Source organism: Canis lupus, chromosome 5 (assembly GCF_048164855.1).
Source record: "Canis lupus baileyi chromosome 5, mCanLup2.hap1, whole genome shotgun sequence".
Classification (NCBI taxonomy): Eukaryota; Metazoa; Chordata; class Mammalia; order Carnivora; family Canidae; genus Canis; species Canis lupus.
The window spans coordinates 80162564-80182823 of NC_132842.1; the positions used below are offsets into that span (position 1 = coordinate 80162564).

The window sequence follows — 20260 nt, forward strand, 5'->3', positions numbered from 1 at the left end:
TCCCAGCTCTTGCAGATCTTTCTTGTGTTGGAAGTGATTTTTGTGTGTGTTCTTGAAACCTGAGTGTATTATCTGACAGTGGGAACACTATCTGAAGGCAGGGAATGTTCAGGAAGACTTGAAAGAGCTGAAATGAGTTAGCCTGCCTCCTGCTATCTTTTAACCAGTCTGCTCCTTAAACCCTGTGCAGGACTGCCACGTGTTGACCTTCAGTAGCTCAGGCTCTGTTTCGGATCACTTGGTGCTGCACCCTCAGTTGGCAACAGGCAACTTCATCATCAAAGCTGTGTGGTTACCTGGTTCGCAGACCGAGTTAGCGATTGTCACTGCGGACTTTGTCAAGGTATAGTTACTGTTCTTTGATGATGTAGTCCTAGAATGGTTTTGTTTTTGAATCCAAAATGTCTGATCTCCATTCTGTGCTAGCTTGTCCCAGGAATTAAAGATAAGCAATCATGACATTTTTGTCACCTTTTGTTATGGTGCCGAGCAAGAGCTTTCTTTGTGTAGGTGATAGGACATTGATTCTGGTTCTACCCTTGCTATATCACGTGCATGGCTCTTTCTGTACTCGTCATAGAATTTGTAGATGCATATCTGTCCCCTAGTCATTCCTTGAGGGAGAATAAAAAGATACCCATCTTTGTATGCTCAGTGCCTGACACTTCCAGACCTTTGTTGGAAGGAGAAGGAATACCCATTACTCACCAGTGGCAGGTCTTTGGATTTGTCAGGATAATTTGGGGGGTGGGACTGAAATAGATCTCCCTTCCTTCTGTATTGCAGATTTATGACCTGTCTGTTGATGCCTTGAGCCCGACCTTCTACTTTCTCCTGCCAAGCTCAAAGATAAGAGATGTTACCTTCCTCTTCAACGAGGAGGGAAAGAACATCATTGTTATAATGTCTTCAGCTGGTTACATCTATACCCAGCTCATGGAAGAGGCCAGCAGTGCCCAGCAGGGACCCTTTTACGTCACTAATGTGCTGGAAATCAACCACGAGGACTTGAAGGTTTGGGCAGATACTGCTTTCTCCTGCTGTTCCAGATCTCATTAGCATAGCAGCTCTTCCGTTGTTCTTTTCTCTTTAGTCTCTGACTTTTCCCCTAATGGCAGAAATACTTGTCCTCGAGGACCAAACTGATTAACTGTGAAGTTCCTTGACTCTCAGGTTATTTTAAGATTAACCCACAGGGCTTAAATTTTTAGAGCCCATATTCATGATTTAAAACTAATAAGCAGCAAAACCGGATGCTGGTCCCGAAGGCAACACTCGAGATTAATGCAAGTGTCATATTTTTGCTCTGACAGGACAGTAACAGCCAGGTGGCAGGTGGCGGTGTGTCCGTCTACTACTCCCATGTGTTGCAGATGTTGTTCTTCAGCTATTGTCAAGGCAGATCATTCGCAGCCACCGTTAGCAGGACAACTCTGGAAGTATTGCAGCTCTTCTCCATCAACATCAAAAGGTGGGAAGGAGCACTTCATGTTCAGCTTTCACAGTGCCCGTGTTCAGTGGGGAGATGCCCTGGCCCAGTGCTGGCGTCTCTGAGGAACCTGGTGAACCTTACTTTGCTCCAGCGGTCCTTTCCCTTTTACAAGCAGAGGGCACCCAGTGTTGGCAGGTTGGCTGTCTGCATGGTTGTCCTCCACCATGCAGACCCCAAGCTGTAAGAGGTGGTTTGGGGACCACTGTCACTCAGAAGGAAGAAGCAATGGTCAAGGCAGTGCATGTAGCTTGGGTGTGCTAACGGAGTTTTGAGAAGGGAGCATCAGTTGCTCCTAGACACTGACAGGACCAAAATACCCTTTAAGTTTTCCTGCTGGAGTAGTTGATCGGTACATAGAACATGGTGTCAGTAATGGGGGCATGGTTCACAGGATTGGGGGGCGGCGGGTAGAGGCTTGCATCAGGTGTACGGATAATAGAGGTGCACATGAGGTGGTGAGTATTTAGGGAGCTAGGAGGAAGAGACTTAGACTTTCTTCCTGTCTTTCCTTTCTGCCACTGAGGAGCCAGAAAAGTGCTGTAGGCCAGGTCTCTCTGGCCTCTGTGTTGTGAAACGTTGTGAAAAGCAAATGGGATACCATTCACACAGAATTTCACGTACTTGGAGATGCTTGATAGGACTGGGGATCATGTGCCTTAAGCCGCTCTGTTCAGTTGACGACCTCTAGGCACATTGAGACCCCTCTTTCCTCAGACAGTGGAAGCCAGCAGAGGAGATTTCTAAACCAGGACTCTTGCTGGGGCCACACAGTGGGTATGTGAGAGTATATATGTGGCTCAGAATAAACTTGAGACTCATGGGTAACTCCAGGCCCTGGAAAGATGCATTGCTCTGGAGTCAAGTGTTTGGTTGGGATGGCCTTTAAGTCAAGAAAAAAATGACTAGGGGTGATTGACACTCTGACTGTGGCCAATTTTGTTGTCTGCAGTTCCAATGGTGGCAGTAAGACATCTCCTGCCCTTTGCCAGTGGTCCGAGGTGATGAACCACCCTGGCCTGGTATGTTGTGTCCAGCAAACTACAGGTGTGCCATTGGTAGTTATGGTGAAGCCGGACACTTTCCTTATTCAAGAGATTAAGACGCTGCCTGCGAAAGCAAAGGTGAGTGCCAGATGCTCCTATCACTTGGCTGTGAAACCTGGTCTAATTTTATATTTACGTATTTGTATGTTATGTTCCTTGCCCAGCTCTTTCAGTAGAAGAGGCTTGTCAAAGAATTTTCACCTGTTTTCTCCTAGATGCCTTTTCCCTGTTGCTCTTCTACACCCCTTGACTAACTGTGGAACTAGTTGGATCTCTGCCTCTTTTTGTAGATTCTGATCTATAGTTGTGAGAACTCTTACACTCCTTTGTCCCCTATGCCAGATCCAAGACATGGTTGCCATTCGGCACACGGCCTGCAACGAGCAGCAGCGGACCACGATGATCCTGCTTTGTGAGGATGGCAGCCTGCGCATTTACATGGCCAACGTGGAGAACACCTCCTATTGGCTGCAGCCGTCCCTGCAGCCCAGCAGTGTTATCAGTATCATGAAGCCTGTGCGAAAGCGCAAGACCGCTACCATCAGTAAGGCCCTTCCTGAAAAGACTGGTGGGGGAACAGGGATGGCAGTCTTTTAGACAAGACTTGGAACAGACTATGATAAATCTCCATGAAGAAAGAGTGCCTCTCTTGCTTGCCTGTTTTGTAAAGGTAGAGGAATAGGTGTTAGTTAATTTCCCAAAAGCAGTGTCAAGTTTTCTGAGGCCAGCAGTGTTCTTGTGATTTTTAGAAACCCATGGGACAGATGGCAAGCATTCACCAGCTTTCTACTTTAGCTCAGTGGTTCTTAGGTGCCGTCAAAAGAATGATCTCGTGGACCTTGTTGGACAGATTTTTCTCTGGGTTTGGGGAACATGGCTTGCCTGACGTGAAGTATAAGATGGAACCGAGGGAATATTGCTTCCACTTAGCAGTTCCCCACCGAGCAGCAGAGAACCCATTATAGATCTCTGAGCTGGGTGTTTTGCTCCTGGCTGATAGAGGACTCTTCAGGATGTGAAGGCTTGAATTCAGGAATGAGTGACTCTAGCTAAGCAGAAACCTTTGCAAGAATCATCCCCTGAATGAAATTTGTCTTAGGGATCCCTGGGTGGCGCAGCGGTTTGGCGCCTGCCTTTGGCCCAGGGCGCGATCCTGGAGACCCGGGATCGAATCCCACATCGGGCTCCTGGTGCATGGAGCCTGCTTCTCCCTCTGCCTGTGTCTCTGCCGCGCTCTCTCTCTCTCTGTGACTATCATAAATAAAAAATAAAAAAAAAAATTAAAAAAAAAAAAGAAATTTGTCTTAGAGTCCATGTTTGAGGTAATGATGCAGCTCATCCTACTGTAAAGAAATAGTTTCTATTTATTTGTTTAAAAGATTTTGTTTATGTGAGAGAGAAGAAAAGAGAACAAGCAGAGGGAGAGGGAAAAGCAAACTCCCTTGTAAGTGGGAGCCTGATGCAGGGGTCGATAGCAAGGCCCTGAGATCATGACCTGAGCCAAAGGCAGATACTTAACCAATGAGCCACCCAGGTGCCCCACTGTTGTTTACTTTAAACAAACCATCCACGAGAGAGCCTATTGTTACTAACTACTCAGTACCACACCCAAGTTCTTTGTCCCACTTGTTGAATTGTGGTAAGGAATGATGACCATTGGGTTGCTGGCCACATGTGGGCATCATGCTGATAGGAATGTTATAATCCCAGTTGTCCAGAAGAGGTTAGAGTGTTGATTGTGGGATTGGTCTGGGAGGGACTTTGCCCGTGGAGTGGGTACAGAGGCAGGAGCAACACACTGATAGGTCTCTGTACACTGGTGCCATTCCCCACAGCGACCCGCACATCTAGTCAGGTGACCTTCCCCATCGACTTCTTTGAACACAACCAGCAGCTGACGGACGTGGAGTTTGGTGGGAACGACCTTCTGCAGGTGTACAACGCGCAGCAGATAAAGCACCGGCTGAATTCCACCGGCATGTATGTGGCCAACACCAAGGTGAGGACTGCTGGGTAGGGTATGGTGCCTGGGTAGAAGTATGGTTTGAAGACACGTCTGCTCTTAGAATGCAGGTGTGAAATCTATCCTTACAGTCACTGACCCTTGGACTCTAGTTAGTGGTCCTTGGAATAAATGGCTGGTTATTCTCGACTTCCACATAGAACGGCTCCTGTTCCAATGTTAGCAACAGGAGGTGGTTTGTGATACGGAGGAAGTAGCCACAAATTGGAGACTGTCCACTCCCTGCCTCTATTTTCCTGTTCTCAGAAGTAAATAAGTAATTACCAAGGAGTTAGAAGGATCGAGGATTTGTCTGGGGTCGCACACTTTGGTGCCAGCAGATGAAGGGTTCCAAGTTTGCCTTAAAGAAATTGTGTTCCGTTTTCTGACTTGTGCATTTCCTCCCTCTAGCCCGGTGGATTCACCATTGAGATCAGTAACAACAACAGCACTATGGTGATGACAGGCATGCGGATCCAGATTGGGACCCAGGCCATTGAACGGGCCCCATCATACATTGAGATTTTTGGCAGGACCATGCAGCTTAACCTGAGTCGCTCCCGCTGGTTTGACTTCCCCTTCACCAGAGAAGAAGCCCTACAGGCTGACAAGAAACTGAACCTCTTCAGTGAGTCGCCAGCCCCTGGCACGGCCTGCCCTTCTCATTTGCCTGCTGACTTTGGGGCCACTTCTCTGTGGCTCTCCAGTATTCTAGGAGCCCTCTGCTCTCTGCTGCTCAGTGATATCTGCCATCCTGGACCTCTGAGCTTTACCGGAGGTGGACAGGAGGCAGGGGGGCAAGAGAGGGGTGTACTGAAGAATGCGAGGGGTAAAGGCGGGGCAGACTCTGCCTCTATGTCCCACATCTGTGGGGCTGGCTCAGCCTTGCTGGTGTGGTCTCCATGGCGGGGCAGAGAAGAGGCAAGCTTGGGATGCAAAAGCAGCATGTGTTCTTCCAGCACAAGGGTTTTGGTCACACATCACTAAGAGAGGGATGAGTAGCAACGCCTGGCTTTGCTGTGTCGGACACTTTAAACCCTTAATATAAATACTGTCCCTTTGACGAGCCTGGCATCCTTCTCTACTATTTACTGGTTGCCTGTCTCATGCTTTTGCTCTTAGAAATAGTTGCTGTTAGGAAGAATGATGATGATCTGTGTTTTGAACAAAGGGGGTGCTTTGAGTTCCCTAAGGGTGGAGGCTGGGGGATGCAGTGCCCTGATAGCCCCAGAGGATTCCTGCTGTGGTGCTCAGGGGTTCTTCTGGGAGGTAGACTTCCTAGGCCTCTGGTCAGTGGGACTGCTTCATATGTACTCGGTGTCTCCTCAGGGCTCAAGCGCTGTTCGAATCTCAGGAGACAGAGTTTCTCCATGACTAAAATCAGTGGGATGTGCTACTTTTCACTCATGAGTCTAGTCTTCACTTTGGAGGTGGCCACATTTGCCCTTTAGAGAATGTGCTTCCTAGAGGTTTCTCTAACTTGTTGCAGTTGGGGCTTCGGTGGATCCAGCAGGCGTCACCATGATTGACGCGGTAAAAATTTACGGCAAAACGAAAGAGCAGTTTGGCTGGCCCGATGAACCCCCAGAAGAGTTCCCCTCTGCCTCTGTCAGCAACATCTGTCCTTCCAACCTGAACCAGAGCAATGGCACTGGAGACAGCGACCCTGCGGCTCCTGCCACCACCAGCGGAACTGTCCTGGAGAGGTACCTGCCTGGGCAGGGGGTAACTCCAGTCCCCAGCATTTTTCCCCTCCCCCAGCACAACCTGTCCTGAGAGCATCCATCCCTCAGGACTGTCCCAAGGGTAGCCTGTGAGTTTCAGCTCGCCCCCGAGCCACCTGACACCTTGCATCTCCTTAGTTTGCAAACGGAGCCTGACAGCGTGCTCAGAGCCGTGGGACTCCAGTCTGCCTGCCTGGGGGCTTCTGTGTCTTCTCTTAATGCTCAGGCGCCCTTTGGAGGAGCCAGAGGCTGCCCAGTAGAAGATGCTCAAGCCAGCATTAGAGATTTGGGTCCAGTCTTGCTGAGATTAGAGGGGAGAATCTTCCCGGTCATTCTGATGTCATCATCTTCTCTTTCTCTGCAGCGGCCACTTAGGTGGTAATGGCGCTGCTGGTGAGATGCTGGCTGCCGCTCGTGCGGCAGAGTTCAGAGCCTCCCCAGGCTCCCCCCAGTGGCCTTCTGAAGCATTGCGCTTGGCTTCTTTGTGCTAGGCGGCTGCTGGTTTGTGCGGTAGATGAGGCGACTCACGATGTAAGACGCTGAGTTTCTTACATTGTAAGTCGGAAGAATAGCCTGGCTTGGGATCACTGCCTTCCACCAGCAGCCTGCCCCCACCCTTTTCTCTCTCTCTCTCTTTCTCTTTCTTTTTTTTCCCCTCCCCTATTCTTATATTGTTTGCTTAGGATATGTTTCCAGGTTTTTCTGAGCTTCACATTTTTTTCCTTTTTTTTTTTTCCTTTGCTTCTCCCCCAAGTTCTGAAACTGAGTCCCTAACCAAGCTGGACCGGTTAGTATGCCCTCTTTCTTTTCTCTGCACGGGTGAGTGTGTGTCAGAGAGCAGTGTAACCGATGGTGTGGCTTCGCGTTGGTTCTGCTTCTGTGGTAGAGTCCTCCTGCTTCTTTCTGTTCTGGTCCTTGCATGGCTGCGGAGCTATCCCCATGTAAGAATGGAGTATGTGGAGGGTTGTATGTGCACACTTGGTGGTGGCCGCTCCAGAACCTCTTAGCTCTTTCTTCCATCCCCTGTCCCTCTCCGCTCCCTCCCCACAGTGGGTGAGAAGGGGGCAGGGGCGGGCAGTGGGATGATGGGAAAATCCTAGCATCTGACAAGCCAGTGGAGAGCTTGTTCCATCCACCTTTGTTTCACGCCTCAGGACCCCTTCCCTTGCTCTTTGTTGCCTTCTGCTACCCCTTGACCTGTTTCTCTCCAGCTGCCTTCTCCATGCCTTTCCCTCTATGCCTGGAGCCTCAGCATCAAGATGTTGGTCTTTTTACCATGCTACATTAAACTCACAGGAGTAAGCCCTGGGGAGAATGTTACTAGGTGCCCTTCAACAGCTGGGTTTCTGGTTCCTTTCCCAGGAGAAAGTGGCTCAGTTTTTTAAAGGTGCTTTGTTGTGCCCTGTGAATGTTGGCAGTTGGCATGCTCCTGAAAATTCAGTCTGTATTCTCCCCGGACTTAGGGGCTCACAGGAAGTGCCTTTGTACATTTGCTTGGAGGTGTAAATAAAGTACAACGTGGACCTTCCCAGTGTGAGAAGATGGCTTTAACCTTTCCCTTTGTGTATCCCTTTGCCTCCTGATCTCTGGGCACCTGAGCTTCGGGTCCCATAGCATCAGTGCTAAGCCCTTCTCAGTGATCCCTGCCACAGGCAGCAGAAGGAAACACTTATCCGCTTTGAGGAAGAAAAGCCCTGTCTTTCAGTTACGGATTATGAACACGGCCTCAGGTTGATCTCCAAGCAGGAGCCAGGTTTCTTCTGGCCTGTCACGCAAGGAAATGATATGCATGATGCCTGTGGCAGGTCTTATTGTGCTTTGATTTTGTATTTGGCATTCGTTAGCTGTTCCCAAGGTTCCCCTGACTATAGTTTGTACAGGCTAAAGCACAACCAGAGAGAAGGGTGGTGGTTGTACTCAGGCCAGCTTTTCTGTCTCCCTAGGCTGGTTGTGAGTTCTTTAGAAGCCCTGGAAAGCTGCTTTGCTGTTGGCCCAATCATCGAGAAGGCAAGTGACTTTTTCAAAGCACGTGGAAGGTTTCTGAAGAGGCAGGAAGTCAGTGGAGTTGTCAGAGGCCCCAGGCCTTGCAGCTAAAGAATATTTGTAGAATAACCTTGATTTGCAAAGAAGCTCCAGAGAAATCTCCAGCTTAAGATATTCTGTCCTACTTCTGGGGGATCCATTGTGAGAGTGTTTCATAGAAGAAGATGAGTGCTGGCAAAAAGAACACTGTTCCAGGATCCATAGGCTTGGACTTGATTCCTGCTCCTTTATCATGGGAGGATAGCAGTTTCTGAAATTCCTCATTTTGCTCTTAGCAGTCCATGGAGCATAACCTAGCCCTGGTGGTCTAGAAAAGAGGAATGGGGAAGGGCAGAGTGTACATAATTGGTTCTGCATGGATTTGGTGGGCCCAGCGATAACCCTACTGTCTTTTGCACCAGGAGAGAAACAAGAATGCAGCTCAGGAGCTGGCCACTCTGCTGCTGTCTCTGCCAGCGCCTGCCAGTGTTCAGCAGCAGTCCAAGAGCCTTCTGGCCAGCTTGCACACCAGCCGCTCAGCCTATCACAGCCACAAGGTAATTGCCTCTCTAGATGCCTTCCGTAGAAGTGCAAGTTGTGGTACTGACAGGGAATCAGGCCAGTTGGTTCTTCACATGGAAAGTGAGGAGGATGTAGTGAAGTCATTGAGATGAGACCCATAGCATCTAAAGTGTCCCCTGAGAAGTGAACAACTACCCCCAAAATTGAAGCCAAGCAGACTAAGGGGTCTCTGGCTTACACTGATTTTTTTTTTTTTTTCTCTAGTAGGTTCAGCAAGATCTAAGAGACTGGGAGGGTTCTCTGGAAAAGAACTAGAGCAGGGGAATCACTGAGATCCTTCCTCCAACTGTGAACCCTTGCTTAGGTGTACTCACTTGAGAGGGAATTGCTGGATAGTTGGAGAGACTCTGAGGGGGAAATTGGGACATGGGGTAGGGGTGGGGGATTCTCACCTATAACTAAAAGTAGTGGCCAAAGGCAGTAACTTAGGCCAATTACTGTAGATGGGAAAGGTGACCAGTCAAGGTGACCAGTCAGTTCTACAAGGAAGAAGCCAGTAGCCCAGACGCCTCGGTTAGCTTTTGTGCCTCCAGCCCAGAGGCTTGAAAAATGCAAGTTTAACCTGCTGAACCGTTCTCTCATGGAAAGACAGGTTTAGAAACAGACTCTTTGGGGGATAGGAAGTTGCAGAGAAATGGCACTTCTACTGTAGCAAAGCCATCTGGGTTGTTGCAGTTCTGGAGAATCAGGCAATTCCACATTTTCCTGTTCTACTTCGATACTTAATAACTTTTGAATTTTGTGCTTTTAACGTTTTTTTTTTTTTTTTTTTTTAAGATTTATTTATTTATTCATTCAGAGAGAGCGAAGAGAGAGGCAGAGACACAGGCAGAGGGAGAAGCAGGCTCCACGCAGGGAGCCCGATGTGGGACTCGATCCTGGGTCTCCAGGATCACACCCCGGGCTGCAGGCGGCGCTAAACCGCTGCGCCACCAGGGCTACCCCTTTTAACGTTTTGTGTATGATGAAGCTTACCTGTCCTGGGCTGCTCTGAAGACTTATTCCAAGTAGTTGGCTGTACTTAACCTGTTCTCCTGAGAGCCAAATAGCCATCCTGATGACCTGCCAGCTGTCTTCTCCTGTTGGCTTTAGTATCCTATGAAGGCCTTGCTTTTGCTTCATCCTCTGCGACCCTTTCATTACAGGATCAGGCCTTGCTGAGCAAAGCTGTGCAGTGTCTCAACACATCCAGCAGAGAGGGCAAGGATTTGGACCCCGAGGTCTTCCAGAGGCTGGTGATCACAGCTCGTTCCATTGCCATCATGCGCCCTAACAACCTTGTCCACTTTACGGAATCCAAGCTGCCCCCAATGGAAACAGGTGAACTTGGCCTATGTGGTCGTGGTCCTGAAATCTGCTTGATACATCCTCTCTACCCTCTCATCCTCTTCTTGTTGTCTCTGGCCTCCACCTGAGTGCATGCTCTGAGACAGAGCTTTTACTCTTGTCTTTGTACCTTAAGACTTTTGACATTTAGATTGTACCATTTAAGAAGCAAATACTCTTTCTAGTGTTTATGCCTTGGAAAATCCTTGAGTTTATTTAGTGCTTTGGATGTCAGATATAATCCGTCTCTGAAGTAACTACCGCTTAGGATCTTCAGGGCAAACCTAAGCTTGTGCCCTGGTTACTTTAAAATAATAGGATCAGATCTTGTTTTTGTGCTATTTTTTGCCAATGTTTTTATTAACATGTTCAGTGGCCTTTCTCAGTGCTTGATTCTGTTTCCTCCTCTGTCCTCACGTTGGCTGGGTACCTAACTCATTTTGCTTTATCAAATACAGCTTATCAATGCCTTTACAGTTCTGTTACTTACATGCTCTCATTTGCTGTCATCGTCCGGTTCCTTCTGATATTCTCATCCAGGAATTGTGCCAGAAAATCTCAGATGTTCCCCTAGTTTTTAGAAGTTGAGCAGTTGGACCTGAGATCTCTGAATCTGCTGTAAAGATCCTGAATGCTCCCCTTTCTACTTAATTCTAACATACAATGTTTTCTGTGATATTCCTTTCCCAGACTGTTTCTTTCCTAGATGTGCCTGCTGGAGTCTAGGGATAGTTGGCATATTGATTGGGGCCCCACTTGAAACTCCCTCCCCAGGCAAGCTTCCTTGACCTGAGTTAACCTTAAAACAAATTAAATTCCCTGTCAGATTTACCATCGTTAATCATTTTCTTTCTCCTGCTCTATTAGAAGGAGTGGATGAGGGGAGAGAACCTCAGAAGCAGCTGGAAGGAGACTGCTGTAGTTTCATCACCCAGCTGGTGAACCACTTCTGGAAACTCCATGCATCCAAACCCAAGAATGCCTTCTTGGCACCTGCCTGCCTGCCAGGTATCATGTTCAAAGGGATACTTGAAGCCTGATCCAATTTCTGTTTTGGAACAGGTCGATCCCTTATCCTTTTGCTTCGTCATCCATCTCTTCCAGAATTAATAGTCAGGAAATAGAAGTCTTTGAGATCAGTGCATTCTCCGTGACACAGGAGCTTAGCAGTGTGGCAGAGAAGTGGGATTTTTTTTTTTTGAAGTGGGATTTTCTTATACTGTATCTTCTCCTGGGAGATTGAATATTTCACGTAAAGAGGCACTTTTGTGTTTCCATGTATCCTCAGTGGTAGTTATAATTGTTTTTTTGAAACCTTGGGTAAAGCCACTTCAAAAGGTAAAAGTGAAGCATCACCTTGAGAATTGTTTTATTTCCAACCTACTGCTGTATCTGGCATCTGACTTCTCACTATCCAAAGTTTAAGTGGAAAGGTAAGGATCTGAATAGCCATCTAGGAAAGTAAAGTGAGCACTGGCGCTGATTTGTGTTTGCAGGTTGCTTGGGCAGTCAGCCTAAAAGGCAGGTCAGAGGCAAGTTTATTATCACCTAAGGGTTGGGGATTGTGGAGAACAAGTACAGCCTGCTCACATCTTCATACTTTTCTGCCCTTTTACTATCTAAGAGTAGACAACTACTCGTTGCTGTGATGTAGGATATCTGGAAAGGCTTTTGAGGACAGTTTGGGAGATTAGGAGACTGTTAATAAAGCAAATCATAAATAATGTTGGTAACTTGCATTCTGTATGCATGTTTTTTTCATCTGTTTTGTCGTGTGTGAGCACTTGTCATTTCTTTGTTAGCTTGACCTTTATGTAGGGATAAGAATTTGCACTTTTGTTATAGATTCACAAGTAGCTAGAAGTCTTTCTACTATGTTTTCCTCCCCTGTAGGCCTGACTCATATTGAAGCTACTGTCAATGCCCTGGTAGACATAATTCATGGCTACTGTACCTGTGAGCTGGACTGTATTAATACAGCATCCAAGATCTACATGCAGATGCTACTGTGTCCTGTACGTATTACTCCAGCCCCAGATAATTTTGTATTGGCCTGGGAGTGTCTGGAAATTTTTTTAGAATAACTTTGTTAAATTAACAAAATACAATAGACTTAAAGGAAGGTCGTGGAAAGTAAGAATTTTGAGTATCAATAAAAGCTTTATAATCTCGTTCATTCCATGCTAGAGAAAAGTTTGAAATGGAGATGGATTTTGTTTTTCTGGTTTAGTGCTAAATCCCAAGGGAATGTACTGGTAGTTGCTACATAGTTAGTGCTAAGTTAGTATTACTTAAATAAATCTGTGAATGAAAGTCAAAGATCGGTTTCCAGTGACTGTGTCATAGAAGCTTAGTGTTAGAAGTATTGATTTTAGCATAGAGCTAAGATGAACCTACTATCTGATGAAAGCCAAAATCTATTTAGCTTTAGCTTCCATTTGTTTTTGCTGGGAGCCAGTGTGACTTCAGGAGCAAATGACCTGCAAATCTATTGCTAAGAACTGAGATTGAGGGATGCAGGGAGTGGGTCTTACATACGCCATGCCAGGAAATGGGATTAACTACTGAACTTGGTCAGCAGGGTTGCAAGTGAGATTAGATAGATAGCTCTTACACATTTGTCTAAGTGACTGACCAGGAAAGAAAATCTTTATAATACAGTTTCATGATGAATATAAAATCTAATTATGCTGGGTTTTTTTCCCCCCCGACCTCAGGATCCTGCTGTGAGCTTCTCTTGTAAACAAGCTCTAATTCGAGTCCTAAGGCCCAGAAACAAGCGGAGACATGTGACATTGCCCTCCTCCCCTCGAAGCAACACTCCAATGGGTAATGTGAGGTCTGGGTTTAGGCTTGTGTGTGTATGTGATGGAGCTGGGAGAGGAAAGTATAGCCTTAGGAGATGTTGCTCCTTTTGACCAATGTCCTGGAAACTTTTGTGTATATCCATTGTTTTAATCTACCTTATTCCATAAAGAATTTAAGGTGTCCTATGAAAATGCGTATGGTAAGTAGAATAAAAATAAAATAAATTGAAGCCGTAGGAAAGTAAAGATACAATAGTAAAAGCAAGTCAAGGATGGCAGGAAATGTCTTTTTATTAAAAGATTTGTTTTAGGGATGCCTGGGTGGCTCAGCAGTTGAGCGTCTGCCTTCGGCCCAGGGTGTGATCCTGGAGACCCAGGATCGAGTCCCACATTGGGCCTGCTTCTCCCTCTGCCTTTGTCTCTGCCGGCCTCTCTTCTCTGTGTCTTTCATGAATAAATAAATAAAATCTTTTTTTTTTTTTAAAGATTTGTTTTAAGGAGAGAGTGTACACATACACATGAGCAAGGGGGAGGGGCAGAGGGAAAGAGAATCTCAAGCAGACTCCCTAGCTGAGCCCAGAGCCTAGTGCAGGGCTTGATCTTATGACCCTGGGATCATGACCTGAGCCAAAATCAAGAGTTGGACACTCCTGACTGAGCCACCCAGGTGCCCCGGGTTCTGAAAATGTCTATCATAAGATTCTTACGTGTCTTGCATTATTGCTAAAGTGAAGATCTTCTGTTTGGCTGAAAGTGTCCTAAGAGCTTATAGCAAAAATAAGAACAATCACAAAAATCACATGACCACAGACAAAAAATGGCCCTTTTCCAGGAAAAACTCTATTTTTCCTGGCATAAAAAAACTCTTCATTAAGGACCCATTTTGTTGCCTAAGGGGTAGTAGCCCCAGTGGACTTAACCTACAGTCAGTTTGCTAGCACATTGCTCAAGAGATTTCTCTCCATATACTTGCATACAGGTCAAGGGCATACAGTTGAACATTTTTAGTAAAAGCAGTTCTGTGAAGTGTCTGAATGTCAGCATTATTATGTAACTCTGGTTACTTGGTTGGGCTCCAGAGGAAACTTCTAACAAAAGTCACATACCTAACTTTTTTCTATTATCCATTTTATGAAGAGTAAAGAGAAATATGCCTGGTATATAAAAAATACCATTTTAATGTGAGTCAATATGAAAAGTTATTAATGAGAAGTTTTCCTTTCTGAAAATGGTTTTTGGTAGTTTTCAGAATCTAGTGGGTAGCTTACACTAACACCACATCTCTGCTTGGACTAGCCACATTTTAAGTGCTTGGCAGCCACCTGTAGCTGGTGGCTACCTTGTGGTAACGGTTGCAGGTCTAGAGGAATGTGTATAACTTGGTGATCTTCAGATAATCTTCCTTTATAATCCTCACTTATTGATGTAAGCTTCAGTTAGGTACAGGCTGGAAGCTAGAGTACAGGGAGTTAATGTTTCCAGTTCAGGCCATGGTCACATGTTTTCACAACCCAATAAGTAGAAGGTGAGGGCTCCACCATCTTCTGACAATTACGAGTCTAACCCTGACTTCTCCCTTACTCAGATGGCCTCTCACTTCACACAGAAGCCAGCGTGGACAGGACCTATAGTGGTGTCCTTTAGCTTCCATTTGTTTTGTTTTGTTTTTTTTTAAGATTTTATTTATTGATGAGAGACAGAGAGACTGAGAGAGAGAGAGGCAGAGACACAGGCAGAGAGAGAAGCAGGCTCCATGCAGGGAGCCTGACGTGGGACTCGATCCTGGGTCTCCAGGATCACGCCCTGGGCTGAATATGGTGCTAAACAGCTGAGCCACTGGGGCTGCCCTAGCTTCCATTTGTTGGTTTTACATTTTAGTTCTGGTTCTTCTCATGAGGATTATGCAGTGTGAAAACAACTAAACTGACCCAGTTATTTTGGACAGGAGTGAAATTATACTCCAAGCTGCCATGACATCACAGATAAACATCTCCAGTATACTATTTTCCTGGTCTTGTCCAGTCTTCTGGGAATTGGTGTGGGCTCATGGGGCATACTGGTCTTAGATTTCACTGCCTGTGGAGATCTCTTGGAAATCCAAGGTTTTTTTGGTGGTGGTAGGGGGACTGTTGTTTGTTGTTTTTGTCACATCATCAACTGGGAAAATGTTTTCCTAAGGGGGCAAGCTGTCAATGCCAGAGCCATCTTCCCAGATCCCGCCGGGTCCAGGAATAGGGAAGATAAGGCTGGGATGACCCTCTAAAGCACAGGGCTCTCTCTGGTAGCTTGGCTTGGGTTTATGTTGCTTTGTGACTTACTGCACCACATGCTGAGGGAGGAAAGAATAGGCACCTTCAGGTGACTGGGGTTTCTCTGACTTAGGAGACAAGGATGATGATGACGATGATGATGCAGACGACAAAATGCAGTCATCAGGGATTCCGAATGGTGGTCATATCCGTCAGGAAAGCCAGGAACAGAGTGAGGTGGACCATGGAGATTTTGAGATGGTGGTGAGTCTCTGGCAGCAGGAAAGGGGAGGAAGATTCTCTTCCGGCTCTTTTGTGGACTTGAAAAAGCTGCCATTTACCATGGGAAACTGACAGAGCTTTCTCTCTGCAGTCTGAGTCGATGGTGCTGGAGACAGCTGAAAATGTCAACAATGGCAACCCCTCTCCCCTGGAGGCCCTGCTGGCAGGTGCAGAGGGCTTCCCCCCCATGCTGGACATCCCACCTGATGCAGATGACGAGACCATGGTTGAACTAGCCATTGCCCTGAGCCTGCAGCAGGACCAGCAAGGTAGAAGGCAATGCCAGGAACAGAGCCGCCCGGTGGCCTTGCACAGCAGAGAGGGTTTGGCAGTTACTGATATCCAGCTGACTTAGCTTGTCCCCAGATTTGGGGAGAGGTTGATCTGGGTGAGAGCTGTTCAGAGACACAGGTGGAGAGTGAGAGGGGCATGGTGGGATTTGCCGTCTGAGTGTCAATCTCCTCATTTCTGTTAGTTTGGTCTTTGGGATTATTTCCTTCCAAATCTGTTAGGTTTCTCCGGCCTGTGTCCTGCTTGAGCCAAAGGAAGCCTTCCACTCTGTCTGTAACCGAATTCGGGTAGACAGCGGTGGCTGTTGATTTAACTTCCTCTAGGCCAGAGGGGGTCACACGCTGGTGAGTTTAGACTCTCGAGGGCAGCAGGTGACCAAAGCAGCACTGTGGATGGGGTCTGGAGGGAATGCTGTGCTCACTCTCCACTTGTTTCCCAGGCAGCAGCAGCAGTGCCCTGGGCCTGCAGAGCCTGGGACTGTCCGGCCAGGCACCCAGCTCTTCCTCTCTGGACGCAGGAACCCTCTCTGACACCACAGCATCAGGTAACTGTCCACAGCAAGGAGCACGGCTCAGGGCCCCAGGACCCTCTGGCCTTGTTTCCAGTGCTGTGAGAGTGGAACGGGCAGCTGCTTTGACAGGCCATTCTGGACTTCCTGCTTCTGCCTTTGCATTAGAAATATGGGTATGGAGGGCACAGTGATGCAGCTCGGCAAAGGCACTCATGGCTCCGCTTCTTTACACTTTGCATGCTGCCTGGCTCCTGCTGGTTCCCCAAGGAGAGGCTGAGAGAGTGGCTTGCTGGGTGGTTGGCTGTAGGGCTTCAGTAACAGCTTTCAGGGGTCTGCACCAGAATCCAAATGTTTTAGACAACATGAAAAGGGAAATGAGAAGTAGATAGAGCTCCTACCATTCACTGTTTTCTCTTCATTTACAAATAAAAGTGAAATTGCAAGAAGCTGAGTCCTGCTCCAGGTCAGCGTGGCTCACCATCAGGGGGCTGTGAGCTTCGGAGTGGGGGGTTCATGGAGAGTTAAAATGCATAGGAATTCTTCAGACTTCATTTTGCTTTTTACACTCAATCTCTTTGCTGATCTCATAAGGGAAAAAAATGTTCTGAGTAGAGAATTGGACCAAATAGAGGAAGAGGGAACACCTGAATAATCCCCTGGAAAATCAACTGAGGAATGTCCGGGTTGATTTAGAGTTTTCCAGAGTGCTGCTCCCCTGTATTTCTTTCTTCATTTTCTCCCTTTTTTTCTCTTCTCTTGGGAGTTTTACCCTGTAGAAGAGAAAGGGGAGACATTGGCTGTCCCCTCTCACCTGCTGCCATGGCGTGTTGCTTTTCTTAGTTTTCGTTAGCTGCTGTCATCTCAGGCTTGGAGGTGGCTGTTGTGGTGTGCCGATTGTGTTCCTCCTGTGCTCTGTGGCTCTCTTGGCTTTCTTCCCCCATGTATCTCATCCAGCATTTTCCTCCTGTCTCAGCTCAGCCCTGATCCTGGATGCTGTGGCTGTCTCTGGGGGATTTCCTTGCTTCATTCTTAGCGTCTGAGGAGGGGTGAAATTTCCCCATGAGCTCCCCTCTGGACCACCTGACCAAACAAACAAATGAACAGAGGTTGATTCCAGAGCTCATGATAAGTGATTTCCTACCAGAAGCACAAATTAACTGATTGCAAAAACAAATCTCATTAAAATTCAGAGTTCTGCGCTTTGAATGATAATGGGTAGTTTCTGATCTCAGCAGGTGTCAGTAACACCTAGACAATGGTGGCCTTGAGGCATTCTAGCTAGAAACCTGAGCGTCCATCATATCACAGATTCTCGTTGGATCTCTGCGCTGTCTCCTTGCACTATAGTGTAGCAGTGAAGGAAATGCCCAGCGAACTGGGGTTTCCCTCTGTCTCAGTATCGTTTGCTACGCACCGTGTATAGTGTTTGTTCCTGTTGGTGATGAACCAGCAAAGCAAATCTTTCCCTTTTTCCTTTGATGACAGGATATATAAACTGCACTGTGTCCTCTGCGCTATGTGGTTTGATGCTGTCACCCCCCAGGAGGGGTTTTTACCTGTAACAGCTCTCGTTACTCTCTCAGCTCCAGCCTCGGACGATGAGGGCAGCACAGCAGCTACTGACGGCTCCACCCTTCGGACCTCCCCTGCTGACCACGGCGGTAGTGTGGGCTCAGAGAGTGGGGGAAGCGCAGTGGACTCGGTGGCTGGCGAACACAGTGGTAATGCGGCTGGGGGGCCTGATCTCCTTGGGCAGGGGTGGAATGCTCTGGGAATCTCTGCCTGGGTCCTAGCTTTGGTGTCAGCAAAGGGCAGCTTTGAGGGCTTCCGAACTTCTGCTGGAATTCATTTAACCTCAACCCTGGAGTTTCAGATGTTTAGCGAAAAGAATTTAGGCACACCATAGTTAATGTTTGAACATTATATAGGGAGCTTTTAACTGTGTCTTACTGGAAGAAAGCAAGGACATGCTAATCCCGAATCAGGAGTAGTCCAAAACAGTTATGGTATGATCTTGAAGTTCATCATACTGTGGCTTTTGTCCCCTCTGTTGGGGAAAGCTGTTTTGGGCAGTCGTCCTGTTAACATAGGCCATTTTCATAGTCTACTGCTGATAGGGCAGGGCTCTAGAATGAGGAAGTGTGCAATTTTGGTTTGACCTTGTAAACCAGTCTGTGGTTAAAAATTGGATGTAAAAATATTTTATGGAGGGGATTAAGAGTAGCTGACAATTCCTAGATTCCCAAGTCAGTGTACATTTCCTCTGGGTTAGGAGATGGAAATTTAGCAGCAGCAGAGATTGTTCTAGTAGGTGGATCTTATATGCCGTCAGGGATGAGTGGCTACCCCGAGAGTCTTTTAGCGTACTGTTGTAGGGCCAGAATCTTGAAAGTCCTTATTTATTCTCTTTTGCCCACAGAAGAAAAAATTCTCTAAAGCTATCAGGTATCTCTGAACTATTACTGACTTGAGCGTGCATTGGATTCCATCATGCTGGGGGACTTGATTCCCACCTTTTTAACTATTTCCCTCTAGTATCTGGCCGGAGCAGTGCTTACGGTGATGCCACGGTGGAGGGGCACCCAGCTGGACCAGGAAGTGTCAGCTCAAGCACTGGCGCCATCAGCACCACCACTGGACACCAGGAAGGAGATGGCTCCGAGGGAGAAGGAGAAGGGGAAGGGGAAGGCGATGTCCACACTAGCAACAGGTTAGGACTTGGCCATTTGCAGTCAAGAGGCTATGGGAGAATATTTCAGGACTAAGATGATGGATTAGTTGCAGAAGGTGGAGTGTTTCTAGTCTCCTGGTGGTTATCCTGATCATTTCAGTATGTACGTTGAACTTAACTCAAAACTCAAGTTAACTCACAGCTGCATCTTCTTCCTACAAGATATAGAGGACCTTAGAAGACTTGGCCCCTTCGTACCAATTAAGCTGTTTTTGTGTATTTTAATTCTTTTTCAAAAAGGTTTTTGAAGCTTTCAATGGATTGTTTGTTAATGTTTCCTGTTGTTTATGTGGTCAATGTTCAGATTTACTCACACATTTCCCACTTTCTGTGCTCAGCATTGCTTGTATGTTCAGACTTTCTGTCTGGGATCATTTCTTCTTGAGGTGTGTCATTTAGATTTTCCTTTAGGGGAGGACCACTATTTATAAAATCATAGGTTTTCCTAGTCTGGAAATGTCTTCATTCAGCTAACATTTTGTGGACATATTTTCGATGGCTATATGGTTTTGTGCTGATAGTTTTTCTCCTCCCAAATTGAAAATGATATCCCCTGTTATTGCCAGTTAGAAGTCATCTACTATTACAACCATTGCTTCTTTGAAAATAGGATCCTTATTGCTGCTTATAAGATCTTTATTTTGTCATTGTTTTTAAGATATAGTTAGGGTAGAGTCCGTCCTTCCTTCCTTCCTTATTTATTTGAGAGAGAATACGAGTGGTGGTGGACAGAGGGAGAAGGAGAAGCAGACTCCCTGCTGAGCAGGGAGCCAGATGTGGGACTATAAATCTCAGGACCCCAAGATTATGACTTGAGTTTAAGCTAGCCAGGTACCCCAGGATGGATTTCTTTACATTTGTTCTGCTTAGTGGTCTTTGGGAATCTGGAATGTTTGGGTTAGTGTCTTTTATTGTAGGAAATTCTTACCTATTAATCTTCTCAGATACTGCTTCTGCCTCACTTTCTGTCATTTTTCTTCCTAAGGATTCTAGGTAGATGTTTTACCGTCATATTCTCTTTTCCATGTCTCATAATGTTTTTTTTTCTTTAAAAAAAATTCTCTGTGCTTAATTAGTTATAGCTTTTTAAGATCTATATGAGCATCAAAAAATATATAGGGGGCACCTGGGTGGCTCAGTTGCTTAAGTGTGCAACTCTTGGAAGCAAGAAGAAAAAAAGAGTTTCTGTGATAATTGG

The 20260-nt window shown here is 46.6% G+C and overlaps 1 protein-coding gene across 5 annotated transcripts in view; it reads left to right on the plus strand.

Moving 5' to 3' along the window:
• Positions 1-20260, plus strand: part of UBR4 (ubiquitin protein ligase E3 component n-recognin 4) — a 132806-nt gene that overhangs the window by 54019 nt on the left and 58527 nt on the right. The window contains exons 42-61 of one of the 5 annotated variants that reach the window (XM_072828086.1): positions 191-343; positions 787-1014; positions 1314-1471; positions 2442-2613; positions 2878-3079; positions 4371-4534; positions 4949-5165; positions 6027-6243; positions 7016-7048; positions 8205-8268; positions 8706-8840; positions 10011-10185; positions 11059-11199; positions 12085-12206; positions 12909-13020; positions 15381-15511; positions 15621-15798; positions 16260-16364; positions 17915-18052; positions 18867-19041. In XM_072828086.1, coding sequence (XP_072684187.1) covers positions 191-343; positions 787-1014; positions 1314-1471; positions 2442-2613; positions 2878-3079; positions 4371-4534; positions 4949-5165; positions 6027-6243; positions 7016-7048; positions 8205-8268; positions 8706-8840; positions 10011-10185; positions 11059-11199; positions 12085-12206; positions 12909-13020; positions 15381-15511; positions 15621-15798; positions 16260-16364; positions 17915-18052; positions 18867-19041 — 3020 coding nt within the window. The remainder of the gene's footprint in view (positions 1-190; positions 344-786; positions 1015-1313; positions 1472-2441; positions 2614-2877; positions 3080-4370; positions 4535-4948; positions 5166-6026; positions 6244-7015; positions 7049-8204; positions 8269-8705; positions 8841-10010; positions 10186-11058; positions 11200-12084; positions 12207-12908; positions 13021-15380; positions 15512-15620; positions 15799-16259; positions 16365-17914; positions 18053-18866; positions 19042-20260) is intronic. The other 4 variants (XM_072828088.1, XM_072828087.1, XM_072828090.1 and 1 more) reach the window with 4 other exon arrangements.